The sequence below is a fragment of the Pelodiscus sinensis genome, chromosome 5 (genome assembly GCF_049634645.1).
Source record: "Pelodiscus sinensis isolate JC-2024 chromosome 5, ASM4963464v1, whole genome shotgun sequence".
In the NCBI taxonomy this organism is placed as follows: domain Eukaryota; kingdom Metazoa; phylum Chordata; order Testudines; family Trionychidae; genus Pelodiscus; species Pelodiscus sinensis.
The window spans coordinates 102,315,105-102,332,675 of record NC_134715.1 but is presented as its reverse complement, the minus strand read 5'-3'; the positions used below and the strand labels follow the sequence as shown (position 1 = coordinate 102,332,675).

The following is a 17,571-nucleotide window of genomic DNA, read 5'->3' as shown; positions in this document are numbered from 1 at the left end:
GGCAGAGCAGTAGTAGAGACAGGAACAATGTATCTAATTTCTATACTCATGACATACTGTATTCCTTGTAGTAAAGTAGATTTAAAAGGACTATAAAACTGTGGTATAGGATTAGGACCAAAGGTATTGTCTTTCACGCTCAAACCATAGGATAAAACCTAACTTATTTACTCATCACACATACAAGATTTTTAAACAGCTAACTGCATTTATGTGGGTTCTCATTATCTAGTTACATGTCGGCTTTTCTAGTTTAATAAGTAAAAAAGAATTTGTAGCAATCTTTCATAAGTTAGACATGAATCTGTATCCAACAGAAAGGAAATATTACTTTGAGTAGTAACTGCCTTCTAAGTTTTTCCTGTGACTGTTTAAAAATTCCTTTTTGAAGTATTACACTCCAATAGAACCCAAATTCAGTTTAGACTATTCAGTTACATAGTTTATTGTTTATACTACAAGATAAAAATATTCAGCAGAGAATGCTCAAAATTAATTCCAAGTTTAAAACTTATGCTGTGTCATCTGAAGAGTAGGGAATAGCTCACAGAAGTTATTATAATTAGATGTGAAGATGCGAAAATAAATAGACCACACTTAACAGCAAACAACTGCCCCATGCCAAAAGATTTTTAACAATGAAAATTATTCACCATCATGCTACCAGAAATGTGCCACAACAGGTACATAATTTCTGCACATCACTGTTCTTTATATGTGCAGACAAATTTAGTAAGTAAAAACTCAAACTTCTACAGTCAAGTTCACAAGCGCAAACTGGCTTGAATTTATTCTATTACACTGAAACAACAAATGCTATAAAAGTACAGAGAAATAGGGAAAAGTAAGCAGGACCAGTCACTTCTGTACAACAAATCACCAACAACATTAGCAGGTATCTCTCTAAATGCAGTTGTCATCCACACAAACTTAAACACACTTATTACAGATCAACATTAGCCCTAACTGCTTTGAGGAATTAAGTAGAAGCCCTATTAAAAAGTGGGGGACTCTCCCTCATTGAAAAATCACATTCCTCTGATTTACTCTCTAGTACTACTATTTCCTTACTTAACCCAAACTAGAAAACAAAAATCTCATAATCCAATTTGAACTTAGTTCTACATCCCTCTGGTATCTTCATATACAGCAAATGACCCTCCCTCCCACAATCAACCACTCTACAAGTAAATAGAACACTTATTTTCCATCAACCGTTCCAAAGGAACTCATTAAGTCTCACATTAAGAACTCAACTGCAGTAATTTTTCAAAAGTTAAACTGACTACAGAAGAGTTGTATCAGGATTTATTCTGTGGCATTGTCTACACTTCTAAGTTTAAAGCACAGCTATGGCAGCGCTGCTACCACAGCACTTTAACAAGGCAACGTGGTCACAGAACTAGTGCTGGTAGAGAGCTCTCCCAGAAGTCCAGATAAACCATCTAATGCAGGAAGTAGCTAAACACACTAGGAGCCTGTTTACATTGGTACTTTACAATGCTGTAACTTGCTGCACTTAGAGTGTTTTTTCACATCTCTGAGCGAAGAAGTTACAGCATAGTAAAATGGCAATATAGGCAAGCCTTGAGTGTCCTAAAACACACTAACTGCTGTTTGATACATATGCACCAATTTACAAGAAATTATAAAGGTTGAGAATACAGTAGAAGGAAAACAGGAAAGCAAACAGCTGAGTCTGACCAGATGCAAACTAATGTCAGTAGCCATACTTTATTCAAATCTTTTGTTCTACATACCAGAAGAAATCTGCAGAGTATTTCACTTCTCATAAGAACTGAAGGCTGAAAAAGGAGATCTGTTTGGCCTCCTAAGAGGGGTAGTGGAGTTATTTAACGTGAATAGATCATTACATAGTATAGAAAGACTTTGAATTATTTTACTGTTATGCATAAAGTATTTTGTCCAATTTTAAGAAGTTACTCATTTCCATTGTTTGGCCATATATTAATACCGGATTTCATATTTTGTTTCAATTGACTGCCTTCTCTTTTATAAATAGCTAAAAACAAAGTTACAGTGATGAACAGGGTGATACTATTTTTATAACATTCCTTAAGTGTCAGACAATGAACCTTGCATGCTCATAATTAAAATACAAGCACTACCAAACATTATTCCATAATTCTATCACTGAGATACTGTGTGACCTGAAGTCTCATCCTCATTACCCTCAAGTTTTTCTAGCAACAAAATCACAATGATGTTTATGTGAAGTATTTTCAAATCTATGTACAAAATATGCATTTATCCTGTGTCCTTAAGATAAAACACCTCATTTAAAGAGATTGTTTTGTTAAGTGACCTGTCAAACTGAATATTGTATTTTACTAACCATTACATCCAGTAAGCATGCCTCTTTCACTCCTTTCCAATTCTCTCAGAGCTGAGAACTAGTTTACTTCCTGTATCGGTATGAGTGATAGTAGCATGTTTGTTAACTTGCCCTTTTATTGTAGGGCTCTTACACAACAAACATACTTCTGCAGTGTAAATAATTATATATTAATTATACAATAATTCAAGAAGCCACTATACACAATTCAAAAAGTTTCATGACAGACTGTTGAAATAAAGAGTATAGGCCAAATAAGTAGCCTCGGTGCTACTTTTATTTATGGCTAAGATAAATACTGCATAATTGTAGAAGTAATAGCTAGTGCGCTATTAAACTGTACTAAAATGTTATATTAGCATAGTTTGCATCTGTCGCATGTGAGTTTTTTTAATATATAGAATAAATTAGCTCAACATACAATTCAGTATTATTGAATGTTTCTGTTGGTAATATACACATAAATGTGTAATATCTTTGACAAAAGTTGACTTTGAATTTAAAAGTTACATCTGAGTATTAAAATGCTATCAAAAAGTTCAAATCTAACCTTAAAAAAAGATATGTAAGTGGCATTTGTAAGCACTGACTTCCATATAAAGGCTGCTAAACTTCCAACTTAGAAACTGGTCTTAAAAAAAAAGTTTGACAACACCAGACTCTTTCTATCCTGTACTTCTTCACTTCTAGTACTGGAGACACTACTAGACAAATGAGAAAAGTCAGTGATTGCTGTGAAACCCAGCAGTCTTCCAAGTAAGTCAATGACACCAAGAAGCGAGGGTCTCGCAAGTGTCACTATTTAATTCAGGTGATTTGCACAGGTGTCACTGACTTAACTGGAAGACTACAGAGTGACAAAGATTCCACACTGACTATCAAGGCTCAAACTGAGTTTGTAGGGCTAGCCATAGTCTTTCATATCAAGAACTATTTGAAGTCATAATCAGTTGCTATCCAATTCTCAAACTGCCCCAGTCATAATGTTAAAGAAGCACCTAAGCTTCCCTAGCTTATGCCAGCTGACTATGGGACCATGTTCCATTTAGAGCTGGACTCCAGCCATTGTTACACTGACATACTCTGTAGCTAGAAGAACGATAGAGAATGTAACTCTAGTATCTTTTTCTTTGCAAACCAAGCACTGAACAAGTGTGATGTGGAAGTTAGCAAGACAAAATGGAATCCCACAGTAGATTTTTTCAAGTTATTTTAGAGCAGAATTTACTTGATAGAAGGTGAATGTTAGCGAATGTGTGGAGAAAATAAAGACTGTTCATGTCTACATTGTAAGTACATGTTTAATCTTTCAATTTGCAATATTTATTTTGTTCTAAACCATTTCAATTTATCTTACATTTACTTTTTAAACAAACTGTCTGCCTTTGTCCCCCTTCCTCTCCACAATATGTATTTTGTAAACTCTAAACAAAAATTGGGACCAGGGCAGTGAAGTCCACTGAAGGGAATGGGAAGATTTTACAGAATGCCTGGTACTTAATCATGCTACTTGTGCTGAATCCACACACAAGAATTATCTTTTAGACTATGTTATAGCATCTTTATTAAGCTGCTAAGGGATATTTTCCCCACAATCTCACATCCTTCCTCTTTAAAGTCAGATTTTTTAAAAAAGGATTTAAGGTTTATAATTGGAAAAAGGGAGGGAAACCTGATCAACTTTACTCCATGTATTTTATAGACACAGGTTATAACTTAAACAAAGCATCCTAAATGTTAGTACTCAAGAACAATCTGAATAGTATCAGCAGCAAAGGACAATAACTTAGGTTTCCATTCTCATGGCCAGAAGGAAAGACTTAAAACTTCAGTCTTAGGGTACAGAAGTGAAAAGTACCTAGCATAATAAGACTACTATGTCTGGAGAGTTTGTCAGTAGAATAGTTCATTCATGCTATTGTATCCAACCTCGTAAGAATTATTGCATTTTGACAACGTAGTCTCTTATCTGACCATCACCTAAAAGGGTAACTTCAAGCTGGCCATAAGGACTCTAACCAAGATGCAGTCTCATTACAATTCTGACCAATAAAGTGTGTATGAACATGTTCGGAGGAAGAGCTCTGTCAAAACTGCAACAAGATTATAAGGAATTTCCATCTGAAACAAATCACTAAACCATTTCAAGAATTAAGTCTGGGAATTCATGTTACAGATTATATTAATAATATAAGAACATAAGAATGGCTGTACTGGGTCAGACCAAAGGTCCATCTAGCTCAGTAGCCTATCTGCCGACAGTGGCCAGCACCAGGTGCCCCTCAGAGGATGGACTTAAGACAATGATCAAGCGATTTGTCTCCTGCCATCCTTCTCCAGCCTCTGACAAACAGAGGCCAGGAATACCATTTCTATCCCCTGGCTAATAGCCTTTTATGGACCTAACCTCCATGAAATTATCTAGCTTCTCTTTAAACTCTGTTAAAAGAGATCTCACTTATCACTATCTGTACTAAGTGTGATACACAGAATGTCAACATTGAACACCGAAGATAAAAGGAATATAAAAAAAAAGCAATTCACCCAAAGATTGGAGACTCAATGATTCTTCAATTTTTTTGATGAAAAAGAAAAATACTGAAGTACTGTGCCACAAAATTAGTATAAATAGACTTTATTGAAGTCAGTATCTCTGTACTGAAGCTGAAGATTGTGTCTACATAAGCACAAGTTGTAACATTTCACAACTTCTAAAAGGAATGTCAACAATTACAACGATCATGCATACCATGGTCGATAATCACATTTTAGAAGCATTTTCAACCATTTCTAAAGAAATGCTTATAACATTGTTATATATAGAACTACTTTCAATAAACTGCAAAACATTGATCAGCTTTTCCAGTATGAGCTACAGTGTCAACACAAAAGGGAGGCATAAATGTTTAATTTATGAAATCAGAATGGAATATTTACTGTAAAGAAAAAAATTTAAAAGCTTTCAAATAAAGGCCATTATTGAACCAAAGTGAAGAGCACAACTTGAACTCTGAGTTCATTCGTCTTTTAAAGCTGTCCTCTGAGTAACTTCAGTTCAAAGCATAAATTCAGTACTGTGAGTATTCCTTGGACTGAAGTTTGGCAATGATGCGGTCCAATTGTCTCTTTGCTTCACACTGTGGAAAATTGCTCATGTCATAATATTGAGGGGCAATTTTCACCAACCTGCCAAAAAAAGAAAAAGTTGTCACTAATATACAAGTTGGAACATTATAAAACCCATAGCCATTTTGCCTAATTAGCAGCTATGTAAAGTAATTAAACATTGTCCATCTCTTTAGTACTGTCTAGAAATGTGCAGATCCATCTTATGGCTCCAAGGGTCCAGCATTACAAAGGAAGTTTTGAATTTTCAAACAGAAAAATGTTATACAAAAAGTATCCAGAATTTAAATGCTTATTTATGCAGTACAACATTTAAATGTGTTCACGCTAGCCTCGAGGAAGTAGCCACTTCAAAGATCAAAAGGATCTCTTAAGATACAGTAATTCTTATTAAGAAGAAATAAGATTCACTAAAAATTAGGTGACAGGGCAGATGAGGAAATATCTCTTATTGAATCAACTGCTATGGTGAAATACAAGTTCTCATTGACCCATGTGTTTCTTATAGGCTGAGCACTTGGGCTGCCATCCAGGATAGTTCCAAAAAGTATCTGGTTTTGAAGTAGTAAATAAAAATGTTGCAGTATGTCCATGTTTACAACTTCAGTATTATTCAGTTCACAATGCTCTTTTGGATTATTGGAATACTAGTGCTTGGCACGCAGGCAGGGTCCCCTTAAAATATATTCCACACATAAATGTAAAACGTTAAAGCACACCGAGGCATGTGAGGATGTGCACCACCAGCAGGAATACATACTCTGCTAATCAGCTGGGTACACTGGCAGCTGATTAGCAGAGCACGTGTTGCTACTGGTGGTGCACATCTGCACATGCCTTGGTGCTCCTTAACATTTTCCATTTGTGTGTGGAATATATTTTAAGGGGACTCTGCCTGCGAGCCAAACACTAGTATTCCAATAATCCAAAAGAGCATTGTGAACTGAATAATACTGAAGTTCTAAACATTATGATATACGGCAACATTTTTATTTACTACTTTATAATTAGGTAATGCCAAAAAGTACTGTGTTTTACAACTTAGACTAGAACTATGCAGACATACATATAACACACTGAAAAACAAATGACAAAGTTGCAGTGCTGCCTGCGTAATCATATATCTACCACCAAAAAGTTAGCCCCTAGAAACTATAGTTCTTATATCAAGGGAAAAATCCTAGTGCAATAATGATAATTGGAGTTCTCCCATGGACTTGATTGAGACCAGGATTTCACCCCTGGTGTGTGATGTTAAATACTTCCTGCTCTGCCCTCCAAACAAATCCTAAGACTCCTTGCTAAGGAATATAAATATCTAAAACAGAAGCCAAAACCCCTTGTTCACACATATAACTTCCATCAATGCATGTATTAATGGCACTCAAGTCATCTGTAAGTCTACAAATCTATCTACTCTATCAAAATATTTTATTGGGAAAAAAAGCTTTAAAGTAAAAAGTTGTGGAAAACATACTAACTTTAGGGAATTCTGAGAAAACACTTTCAGATTTAAAAATGCATTCTTATAACAAGAGGAAATGTTGACTTTTTTGCTCACCATTCTGGCTTGATATCTGTACATGTGCGGATATAGTTTTTTGTTGTAAGAACAAATTCATTATAAAGCACCCATTCAGGTTTGTGATCAAGAACTGTGGAAGGATGTAACTGTACCACCTGGTTGTCCTTTACTGTTAGGTAGTGCCCTGTTCGCTCCAAATGTGCCACCTAAAATTTTAAAACAAAAACAAACAAAACAAAAACCCCTCAGAGCTTTTCATTACACAGCAGAAACTCTCTCCTAGTTCATGAACTCTGTTTGAAATTGTTTAAAACTACTCATCAGTTTACTGACTATGCAATTCTCTAGCAGACTTCTTACGTTGGAAATAATAGTTTCTTTTTCTAAAATATGTTAAGAATATTTTTTAAAGTCTCACATGGACTTTGCATAGCTGCCAACCAAGAGTATCTATTTATTGCCTGTCAAGACTTCCAGTATTTTTAGTAATTGCTAAAATATACTTAATATACATAAGCGGTTCAAGCAAAGTGATAAAAAAATAGCTAGTAGTTCTCTCAAGAAGAGGACCAACAGCACAGAAGCATACCAAATACAGTTCCTTGAAATGAAAACTTTTGAAACAAATACATATTAGCAGTGTCTTACATAGTCAACATCAGTACAATAAGGACATCTGACTTAAGTGCTTCAGTCATTTTACTTTCGCTTGGACTAATAAAGGAACACTAGATTGGATCTTAAATTTTCAGTTAACACCAACTATAATATTACTTTGGTTTATAATAGGGGATCTATACTACTGCAATTTCTAACAACACTTTGGATCTGAAAAGTGCTTAAGCTCAAAAAAGAGCTAGAGATCCAATATCGCAGGAGGAGGAATGGTCTTGTATAGCATCAGATTTAGAGTTGAGAAATGTAGGTTAAGCAACACACTTTTACTGTGACCATGGTAAAGTCAATTAACCTCTTCATGTCCACGTTTCCCCTGTCTAAAGAGATAATCACAGAGCTGTTCCAATACTTAATTTATTAGGATTTGGCAAAGTATTCAGAGATCTTTATATCAGTAGCTTTGTTTATAGACTTAATCTAAAGCTAATTTATCATCCCTCTAGTTAAGTTTTTATTGAAGATAATTTGTACTGTCAACAACTGTTTTGACACATACTAAAATTGTGATAAAAATAACAAAAGGAAATATAGCAGAGTTGAAACAGTCCTGATTATGGAGTTACAGCTAGTTACATCAATTCTTCTTTTAAAAATCAGTGCAACTTGGGCCATGTTTCCAGAATCGTCAGGCAGTAAATTATTTCATTTATCATCATTCTTTTTTTCTTGCCATCCACATTCTACAGTGTCATTTTTGCTCCCATAGTGATTACATATATTTATTGGCTTTAGTCACAAGTATTAAAGAAATAACTAATTACCTGTGCTTACTTATAGAAAATCAGGATATTTTCTCAATGCCACATTAAGAGATTCTTATATGCTTTTTCAAGTGTTTGTGCTTACGTTTTGCACCTTCTATGATGGTCTCTACAATGTGTAGAATTTTATTTATAAAGGTATGTTTTAAAATGTTTAAAATATTCCTTTAAATAATTAGTAATTTTTTACCCACTCCTCATTTTCAACACAAACACAATTCACAGATTATACCACTATAATTCATGTCTGGATGTCTACCCAATAATGATTTATATTTTACTCTTGGATAATTCCCGCCATTTTAAAACAATATTTTAATCAATTTTGTTTCTTAACTTGGCAATGGAATACTGGTAAAATATTCCTGGGAGAACTGATTAACTGGTTTTGTTATATGTGGAAGAGCTAAGAGAAGAACAATTCATTTACATATTTTATTTTAGGAAATTGTCTGGTGGATATTTTCTTTTAACATGTATGCTTAATATCTGAATTGCTCTTGGCTCTATTTAAAATTACACAAAAATCTCAACATCTGGTTCCCCCAATATCATAGCTTCTTCCATTTTCTGGTTATTTATCTTATAACCAGAGACAGCAATGCTCCTTCATTATTTTGAGTAGTTCCGGGTTGATGAAAGGTTTTGAACTATAATATAAAATATACCAAAAAATGAGATGTTAGCTATTTATTATTATTTTATTAATATTGATTAATAGTGGTTCCACTGAAGTAACCATGGAAGTAGAGTTGAAAAAGACATCTGGCACCTACCACTTTTAAAAAGACGTTTTTGAGTTACAGCCATAACTATAATTTGAGCATTAAGAAAGTCATAGTCGGAAATCATTATATATAAAAATAAATAATAATGAGATCAGGGCACCAATCTATTAAGCACTATAAAGGCATATTCATTTACCAGGACAAAAACCTTTACAGCAGCAGCAAGGTTTCCCCTGCCTCTCTCAGCCCTTGTTTTTGTATCAGTATTCAAAAGCCTACTATCTGCAATAAAAACTATCTGGTCAATATTTATCAGATACTCCACTGATGGTAGTAATCTTAAATTATTTTTGATAAATATTTAGATTTCAATAGAAGACTCATTTTACTTTGTCTTTGACTCCTCACACATCTGAGATGCAGGTTTCCTCTAAGTTTTGGGACAGTGCAGTTATATCTGCAGTTACTTCCTCTCCTTGCACCTTGGCCCAGTCTAAAATTACTGCCAACCCCCATAGCAGACCATTATCCAAATGGAAGCTTATTGCCACTGAAAACTGAATTTTTAATTGAAATTTGCTAAAGTAAGCAGCTACCTGATCCTTCTCCCTTTCATACTGGAAGTCTAATATGGCAGTCGTAATTAAGGATGTTAAATTGCAATTATCTGACTAACTGTGTAGTTGATACAATTTGTGTCAACTACATGACTAGTCAATAAGGGTGCCCTTTGCAGAGCTGTAGCAGGAGCCAGCTGGACCGGTGCTGAGCAGTCCCAGATTGAACCAACTCTGGACCGCTGTGGCTCTGCATTTAAAATGCAGAGGCACAACACCCTGCACCAACGCGAGCCAGTACTCCTTTGTCCTGGCTCATGCCAGGTTCAGTAGCCCAGTCCTGGCTGCTGCAAACAGAGGCTGCTCTGTCTGCAGCCGCTGTTCATAGTGGCCAGAGCTGGCCATGGACAAAGGCTGGTACCAGAGCAGCCACTGACCAAGAGGGGGCCCGCTGGGCCCCCCTCCACCGACAGAGGCTGCTGCTGGAGCAGCCTCTCCTATTCTCCCCACCCTGCTGCCTCTCATGCTTAGCAGTCAAGAACTTCATTTGATTACTCACTTACAGCCTTAGTTGTAATGCAGTTTCCTTTTCATGCTTTAAATATCAAATAATTATAGAAATATATTTTCTGAAGTTCTGCCATATTACTCATGTCTAGAAGACTGCTTTGCATTTTAAAATCATTTTATTTGAAAAACACAATTTTATTAAGATTGGTTTTTGGTTTGTTTCTTTTACAGTATTTACCAGGGATTAACTGTCAATTATTCAGCAAGGTATCTAGTAAAGACTACAGAAATAACATTTTAAGAAAATTAGATTAGTTCAACTGCAATTTCTCTTCCAAGTATGTGGCTTTCTTGAGATGACTGTCATTTGTAAGACTGATGACACACTCCTACTCAATAAGTCTCCTACTAAATAGGCATGAATAAGTTATGGTTAAATATTTTTATAAGTAATATTTATAGAACTTCCATAACTGATGATAATTAAGGTAAGTTAAAATTTGCACTGCAAAAATTAAAGAGTCCATACATTTCATTTAGAGATACACACATACCTGCATAAAATAGCCAGTAACCAAAGCCTTTCTTATATTGATATAATAGTCTCTGCTTGTAAAGTCTGTGCTTCTACGAGGTAAATTAAATCTATCCATGATTCGTGACAGCTGTTGTCGTACATTGTCTGCAGACATCAGGGACCTGTAGTTAATGAAGTTGTCATAACACCACTGAACCGACTCATGATCTGCAACATTAAAAAAAAAACATCATCCAAAACTGAACATTTTACCCAATTAAAACAAACAAATAAAACAATGACCACCTGAATGGTCTATCAGATGAAACAAACAAAACCCACACAGTCCTTAGGCTCTTCTATGGATTTTATACGTTCAGATAACTTAACTAAATTATCTTCTACTCAGGAAATATGTGGAGAACACCAAAGAACACACTTAACATTTTTGGGTGTGTGGGGTACAGGTTAAATCTCTATGGTTTGCACCCTCAAGACCTGACTAGTCATGGATGAGGGATTTTGCCGAAACAGGGGAGATCATTTCTGACCCCCTTGCTGCTGCCCCACTGGTCTTCCCTGCTTCCCCCCAAGCCCAGCTGAGACACACACGGGGCTCCCGGCCAGACCAGCTGCACTGCGCCGGGCTCCTTTCCCTCTGCAGCATGCTGGGCTCCCTCCCACTTCCCACATGCTTCTGCATGCAGCATTCCATGACTCTCTGATCTTGCAATGTTCAGTAGGAGCACAGATGTTGCCGGACCAGAGATTCTTGGTTTAAAGAGGTGTAACACATGTAATACATTTGAACACTACTGTTTTGCTGAAATGATGTGCCAATGAATCTTCCCTCCTAAGACAGGCAATATGCCAGGCAAATGCAAATGTTCACACTGCTAGGAAAAATGAACAGGCTGCAAGTAGCATGTGGAAATCTTTTAGTGTATGGGTAATGATTGCATGAGAAAGCCTGGTATAACTATATTGCATTGATAGATCAACTAAATAAAACAAATCCAAATATTAAAAACTCCTTCTTTTAAAAAGCTTTTGTATCTTTACACAGCAATAGAACCACACTTTGGCTACCTTAGAGGAGTGGTAGGTTAAGTGTTTTCTGTCTTTTGAACAGAAAATGAAAGCAGACAAATGACAGGTCACAGCCTATCACAGGAACATCTCCAGAATTAAATATTGTTAGTGCTCTAGATTATCCAGTCTAGTTGCCTATTATAAGAATGCTTACACATCCATCCTTTCCCAACAGTAAAAGGAGTATGCTATCGAAGCACTTTATATAAGCTCATTTCAGTGAGTTTAAAGGCGGCGGATAACATTAAAGCAGCATCAGTTTCCTTCAGTAACAAAAAAAAAATCAGAAACATGTAGACAATATCAAAACAAATGTGTTTCATTCTTATGTAGCTCAGAAGTGCCAGATGGTCTTCAAATTATGCCCTGGAAGACACCTTTGTGGCTTTACTAATCCGACAAAAACACCATTACTTCATCACAGAATCATAGATAGGCAGAGAGAAAAGAAGTTCAAAAGGTCATCCAGACCAGGCCCCTGCCAGAAGCAGGACCAAACCTTGACAGAGGTTTGTCTAATCCACTAGTCACCAACCCATTGATTGCAACTGACTAGTTGATCCTGGAGACTCTCAATCCCTATCTGTAGCAGTAAAGCAGGCTTGCTGGAAGCCCCATCTCACACTTGCTCCCAGGACCCTGCTACTATGCAAAGCAGAGAAGGCTCTGCTATGCAAAGCAGAGGAGGCTCTGCTGTCAGGGTGTCTCGCTGTCTCTGTCCCCCATCTCCACACACCTGGGAAAACACAGGAGGGCCTAGCTGGCTCAGGAGCATTCCGAGAAATCTACTCTGAACAGTGAGCTGTGTGACTACCTCTCAAAGAAATAGTGCACAATTTTGTAAATTTCGTCAGTACCCTGCTTAATCTCTCTCTCTCTCTCTCGCACAAATTCTTAGGGTGCATCTAGACTACATTACTCTTTCGAAAGAGGAATACAAATGAGGGAAATCAAAAATGCAAATGAAGCAGATTTACTAATCTCACGCTTCATTTGCATCATCGCATCTGATCGCTTTTTCAAAAGATTTTTTTCAAAAAACCCAGTATACAATTTTCAAAATAAAAACACCCCCTTTTCTGAAAGAACCCTGTAAACCTCACTTTTTCAGAAATACAGGTTCTTTTGAAAAAGTGGTGAGATTTTTTTTTCCCCAAAAGAACTGCATCTAGACTGCTTTTTTTTTTTTTTTTTTTTTAACTTTTTTGAAAAAATGATCGGACTTGATTATGTAAATGAAACGTGAGATTTGTAAAGCTGTGTTTCATTTGCATTCCTCTTTCGAAAGAGGAATGTAGTTTAGACGCACCCCTAGGGTCTGTCTCTCTCTCTCTCTCACACACACACACACACACACACACACACACACACACACACACACACACACACACACACACACACACACACACACACACACACACACACACACACACACACACACACACACACACACACACACACACACACACACACACACACACACACACACACACACACACACACACACACACATCCAACATATACTTGTATTGTTACTACTTGGTACTTACTGCAATGTACACACACGCTATAATTTTATTATTTCACAGTGTGTTACTTTAGTGTTTTGACTGGTCTATTCACTTAATATTTTTTATTTCTCTTGCACTGAAATGTAATTACTTGAGCAGTGAGTTCTAAAATGCCTAATCTGTCCTGGCTGGGGTAATTATCCCTCTGGTAATTTTAAAATATATAATACATATAGGCTTTTTGTTTTTACTGGTAGTGCACATTGGTCAACTAAGGCAATGCCTGCAAAGGGGGGAGGGGTGGGAATATGCAGAGCCATATGCACTCTGCTCTTTACTACCATGACCATGTTGGCCCCTTCCAAGGCAGGCAGAAAGCCTCTCTTAGGCCTGCTACACCACCTAGGAGTCCCACATGCTAAGTGCTGCCCAGTGGAAGGCTGCACCACAACCCTCTCCCAGAGCCAGCATCCCATATCTTTACTCCCTCCTAAATCCAATCTTTGCCCCAACACAAACCCTCCTCAGAGCCAGCATCCCACATCGCCACCCCATCCAAAACCTAATCTAGTACTTCCGAACACTCTTCTCAGCTCAGAGCCCTCTCCCCTCCCCAACCCCGTCTCAGCCTAGTGTTAGTGGGTGAGGATGGAGGGGAGCAAGCAACAGGTAATGAGCAGGGCGGGTCTTGGAGAAGGGGGAGGGTCTCAGGGCAGGGTAGATCCAGGGTTGCCCTAAAATTAAACAGAAGTCATTTGGGGCACAAAAAGGTTGGAGGCTATTAATCTAATCTATTCTCAAAAGTCTCCAACAACTGGAATTACACTACGTCCCTTGGAAGCCTATTCTAGTACCCAAAACTGCCCTTCAAGTTAGAAAGTTTTTTCTAATACCTAACCAGCATCTCATTTACTGCAGATTACTACTTATCTATTTTCAGTGGACAGAGCTGCCCTTTTTATAATAGCCCTTAAATCTTCAAATATGTTATCAGGTTCCCACCTATCTTCTTTTCTCAAGACTAAATATGTCCTTTTTTAAAAAAACCTTTCCTTGGAAGTCATATTCTCTGAACTTATTTTTGTTTCCCTCATTTGTACTCTCTCCAATTTGAACATGTTTTTGGTGTGTGGGGTCCACAAAAGTGGAGGCCTCACCAATGCCAAGTAGGGCAGAATTTCCTCGTCTGGATTTATTTTTGATAATATATATCAAAAACGTGTGTGTGTGTGTGTGTGTGTGTGTGTGTGTGTGTGTGTGTGTGTGTGTGTGTGTGTGTGTGTGTGTGTGTAGAGAGAGAGAGAGAGAGAGAGAGAGAGAGAGAGAGAGAGAGAGAGAGAGAGAGAGAGAGAGAGAGAGAGAGAGAGAGAGAGAGTGTGTGTGTGTGTGTGTGTGTGTGTGTGTGTGTGTGTGTGTGTGTGTGTGTGTGTGTGTGTGTGTGTGTGTGAAATTAGATTACAGGAACACTTCATTCTATAAGACATTAGCCTGAACATTTAGAGAAGTGATCCTTCACTTAACAAAAAGGTGAAATGTGTGAAGTTGTGCAAAATTTAAGGTACTTGCTTTGTGAGTAAGTTTTCCATATTTTCAGGCTAGGAAAAAAAGATACATTTCTTACTGAGGCAGCTGTCAAGTTATTTTGTCAAAGTGAAGATGTTCTAACTATTATATATACTTTTCTCTCATAATACACCAGGGATGGCCAACCTCTGGCTCCAGAGCCACATGCAGCTCCTTACATAGGTACCAAATCCAGGGATGGAGCTACAGGCACCAACTTTTCACTGGGCTGGAGGGTGCCCACTGTTCAACCCCCAGCTCTGCCGTAGGCCCTTTCCCCCTAGATCCTGCCACTGCCTACTCTCGCCATTGAGCCTGTCACACCCATGATTCTCTCCTCCAATGTCTCCAACAGAGAGCAGATCATAGTGGGCAGGAGGAAGAGGAGGTGGAGCTGCCAATAGGCGGGATGTACTGAGTGTGATGGTAGGGAGATGATCAGGGCTGGTGACATAACTGTTGCTCTGTGGCAACGTGCACTGATAAATTCTGGCTCCTTCTCAGGTTTAGGTTGGCCACCTCTGTAATACACTTTACAAACAAAGGACTAATATTGAGGCTTTTTGGTAGAATGAACAATACAAACCAGCCCTAAAGTAATTTAAAATTTCACTGGAGGAAAAAATCTCAACTGCATGCCATTTAAACCTTATCCACTCAATGAACTTAAGAATTTTATGGTGTCCTCTAACATCCACCTGAAGTCCCCAGTCTCCCACTTCAAAACAACATACCATATGAACACAGTGAAATTAAGCAATAATTGGTTCCCCAGATATTTCCGATTTAAGAGAGTAGCATTTTACTCAAACTGGATACATCTCCACAGCATCTTGCTGCAAAATGTACTGTCAAGCCAGTTTTCCTTTGATCATTACTGATCGTATGATTCAGCAGGGTACTTGTAAGGGCAGTGTTTTGGGAGGAAAAATTGTATTCATAAAAGCATATTGCTTTTTTGGTGGCAAAAACAGGTATACTAACAATAACAGTTATTTGCCACAACCGCCATATCGCAAACAATACAGATCTAGGACCCAACACAAAACCACCAGTAAATATTATGCTGATTGTGAGGACTGAAAGTTGCTATCATTTTTGACATAGTATTCCAAATCTAATTTTCATAACCAGCACTGTTTTCACCTGCAAATCAAGCACTTCCTTCACTTGCAGACTTCCATAAAAGTTTGAATTAAGGGCCCATAAAATGTACATGAAGCATCTTGAAGCCTCAAGAGCAGATAGCATAAAGATGGCAGCAGTAGAAGCTTCTCCAAAACTAATAGTAAATTCTCACAGAAGCCTCTTAACTACTGTTCAAAGTTAAGATATGAAGACATCTGTAGGCTCTTTATCAAAAAGACGGACAATCTCTCACTATAGAGTGCTACATGTGGTTATAGTAAAAAAAGCTACTAGATAATAATGGCATTTTTACTCTACATACAAGTTTAACTTAGGAATAAAAACTGTAGGTTTCTAATTAGAATTGCAATAACATTATAGAAGAGTACACTAGATTCAATTTTGCATCATATACCAAAGCTGCCATCCAAGTCTTGAGTAGCAATTACTTTTTTTTTTTTAACTGATTATGTAAAAACACAGCTGGAATTGCTAAACTCCAGCTTAGGCTTTCTTGGCAGTTAGTGTCATCTTTTGACTTATAAAAAGAGAGCAAATTTGGACATGGAAATCAATGATGCAAAATACTGAAACTCAGGATGCCACTTTTATAGTAATTTTTCAAAAAGACAAATAGAGAAGTGAAGATAAGCTGTTCTGTCATTTTGATCTTGCTCAAACTGCCAAAATAAATGTGAACAAAAAGAGTGATGGTTTTGGAGGAAGAATACTATATGTGTGCACACACACACACAGACACACACACACAGACACACACACACAGACAGTATGTATAAGTGATAACCATGTAATAAATTTACCATTCCTTATGACATGTCACGTATATTTTTTTTCATAAGATTAATATCCTTGAGACTTATTCCTACCCATGCAGCCTTTTTTTCCAAATCAGTCTGATCCCAGATATGGTCCTCTCTACCAAATCTGAAAGATCCTCTCCCAACTACCTATAGACCAGTGGTCTCCAACCTTTTTAAGCACAAGATCACTTTTTGAATTTAAGTCAGTCCAGGATCTGCCCCACCCCTTCTCCGAGGCCCTGTCCCACCTCTTTGTTGAGGCCCAGTCCTCCTTACTCTGAAGACAGGGTACAGGGGAGAGGGTCAGAGTGACATCAGAGCCCCCTGCTTCTGGCTTCCCCCCTCCCTGCACAACAGGCAGGAGGCTCCCAGGGGACAGCTCTGAGGCTCAGGGCAAGAGTAGCAGGGAGGTGGGGGGAAAGACAGTTGAAGTGCTGGCACAGGATAGCCTCCCAGACAAACCAGTCAGGATCACCTGTCAGAGGCTCTGAGATCTACCGGTAGATCCTGATCTACTGGTTGGTGACCACTACTATAGACACTAACCTCTTCCCAAGACAAGCAAAATACAGCTTTTCTACACCTAATATTTCATATTCCTGGGAAAGGCAGAGTCTTTGCTGTCTTAGGCTACCATCACTCACTTCAAGACCAGGGCCAGACCAATATACCCAAATTTAAAACAGTGATTTCTGAGA

The 17,571-nt window shown here is 37.6% G+C and overlaps 1 protein-coding gene across 2 annotated transcripts in view; it reads right to left on the bottom strand.

Annotated features, from left to right (window-relative positions):
• Window positions 1-4,975: 4,975 nt before the first annotated feature.
• The window catches only part of DHX15 (DEAH-box helicase 15), a 77,191-nt gene continuing 64,595 nt past the window's right edge, over window positions 4,976-17,571 (bottom strand). For both annotated transcript variants that reach the window (XM_075930637.1, XM_075930636.1), the window contains 3 exons: window positions 10,796-10,986; window positions 7,044-7,213; window positions 4,976-5,542 (listed from right to left, as the gene is read on the bottom strand). In XM_075930637.1, the coding sequence (XP_075786752.1) occupies window positions 5,425-5,542; window positions 7,044-7,213; window positions 10,796-10,986 (479 nt within the window). In that variant the 3' untranslated portion in view covers window positions 4,976-5,424. The remainder of the gene's footprint in view (window positions 5,543-7,043; window positions 7,214-10,795; window positions 10,987-17,571) is intronic.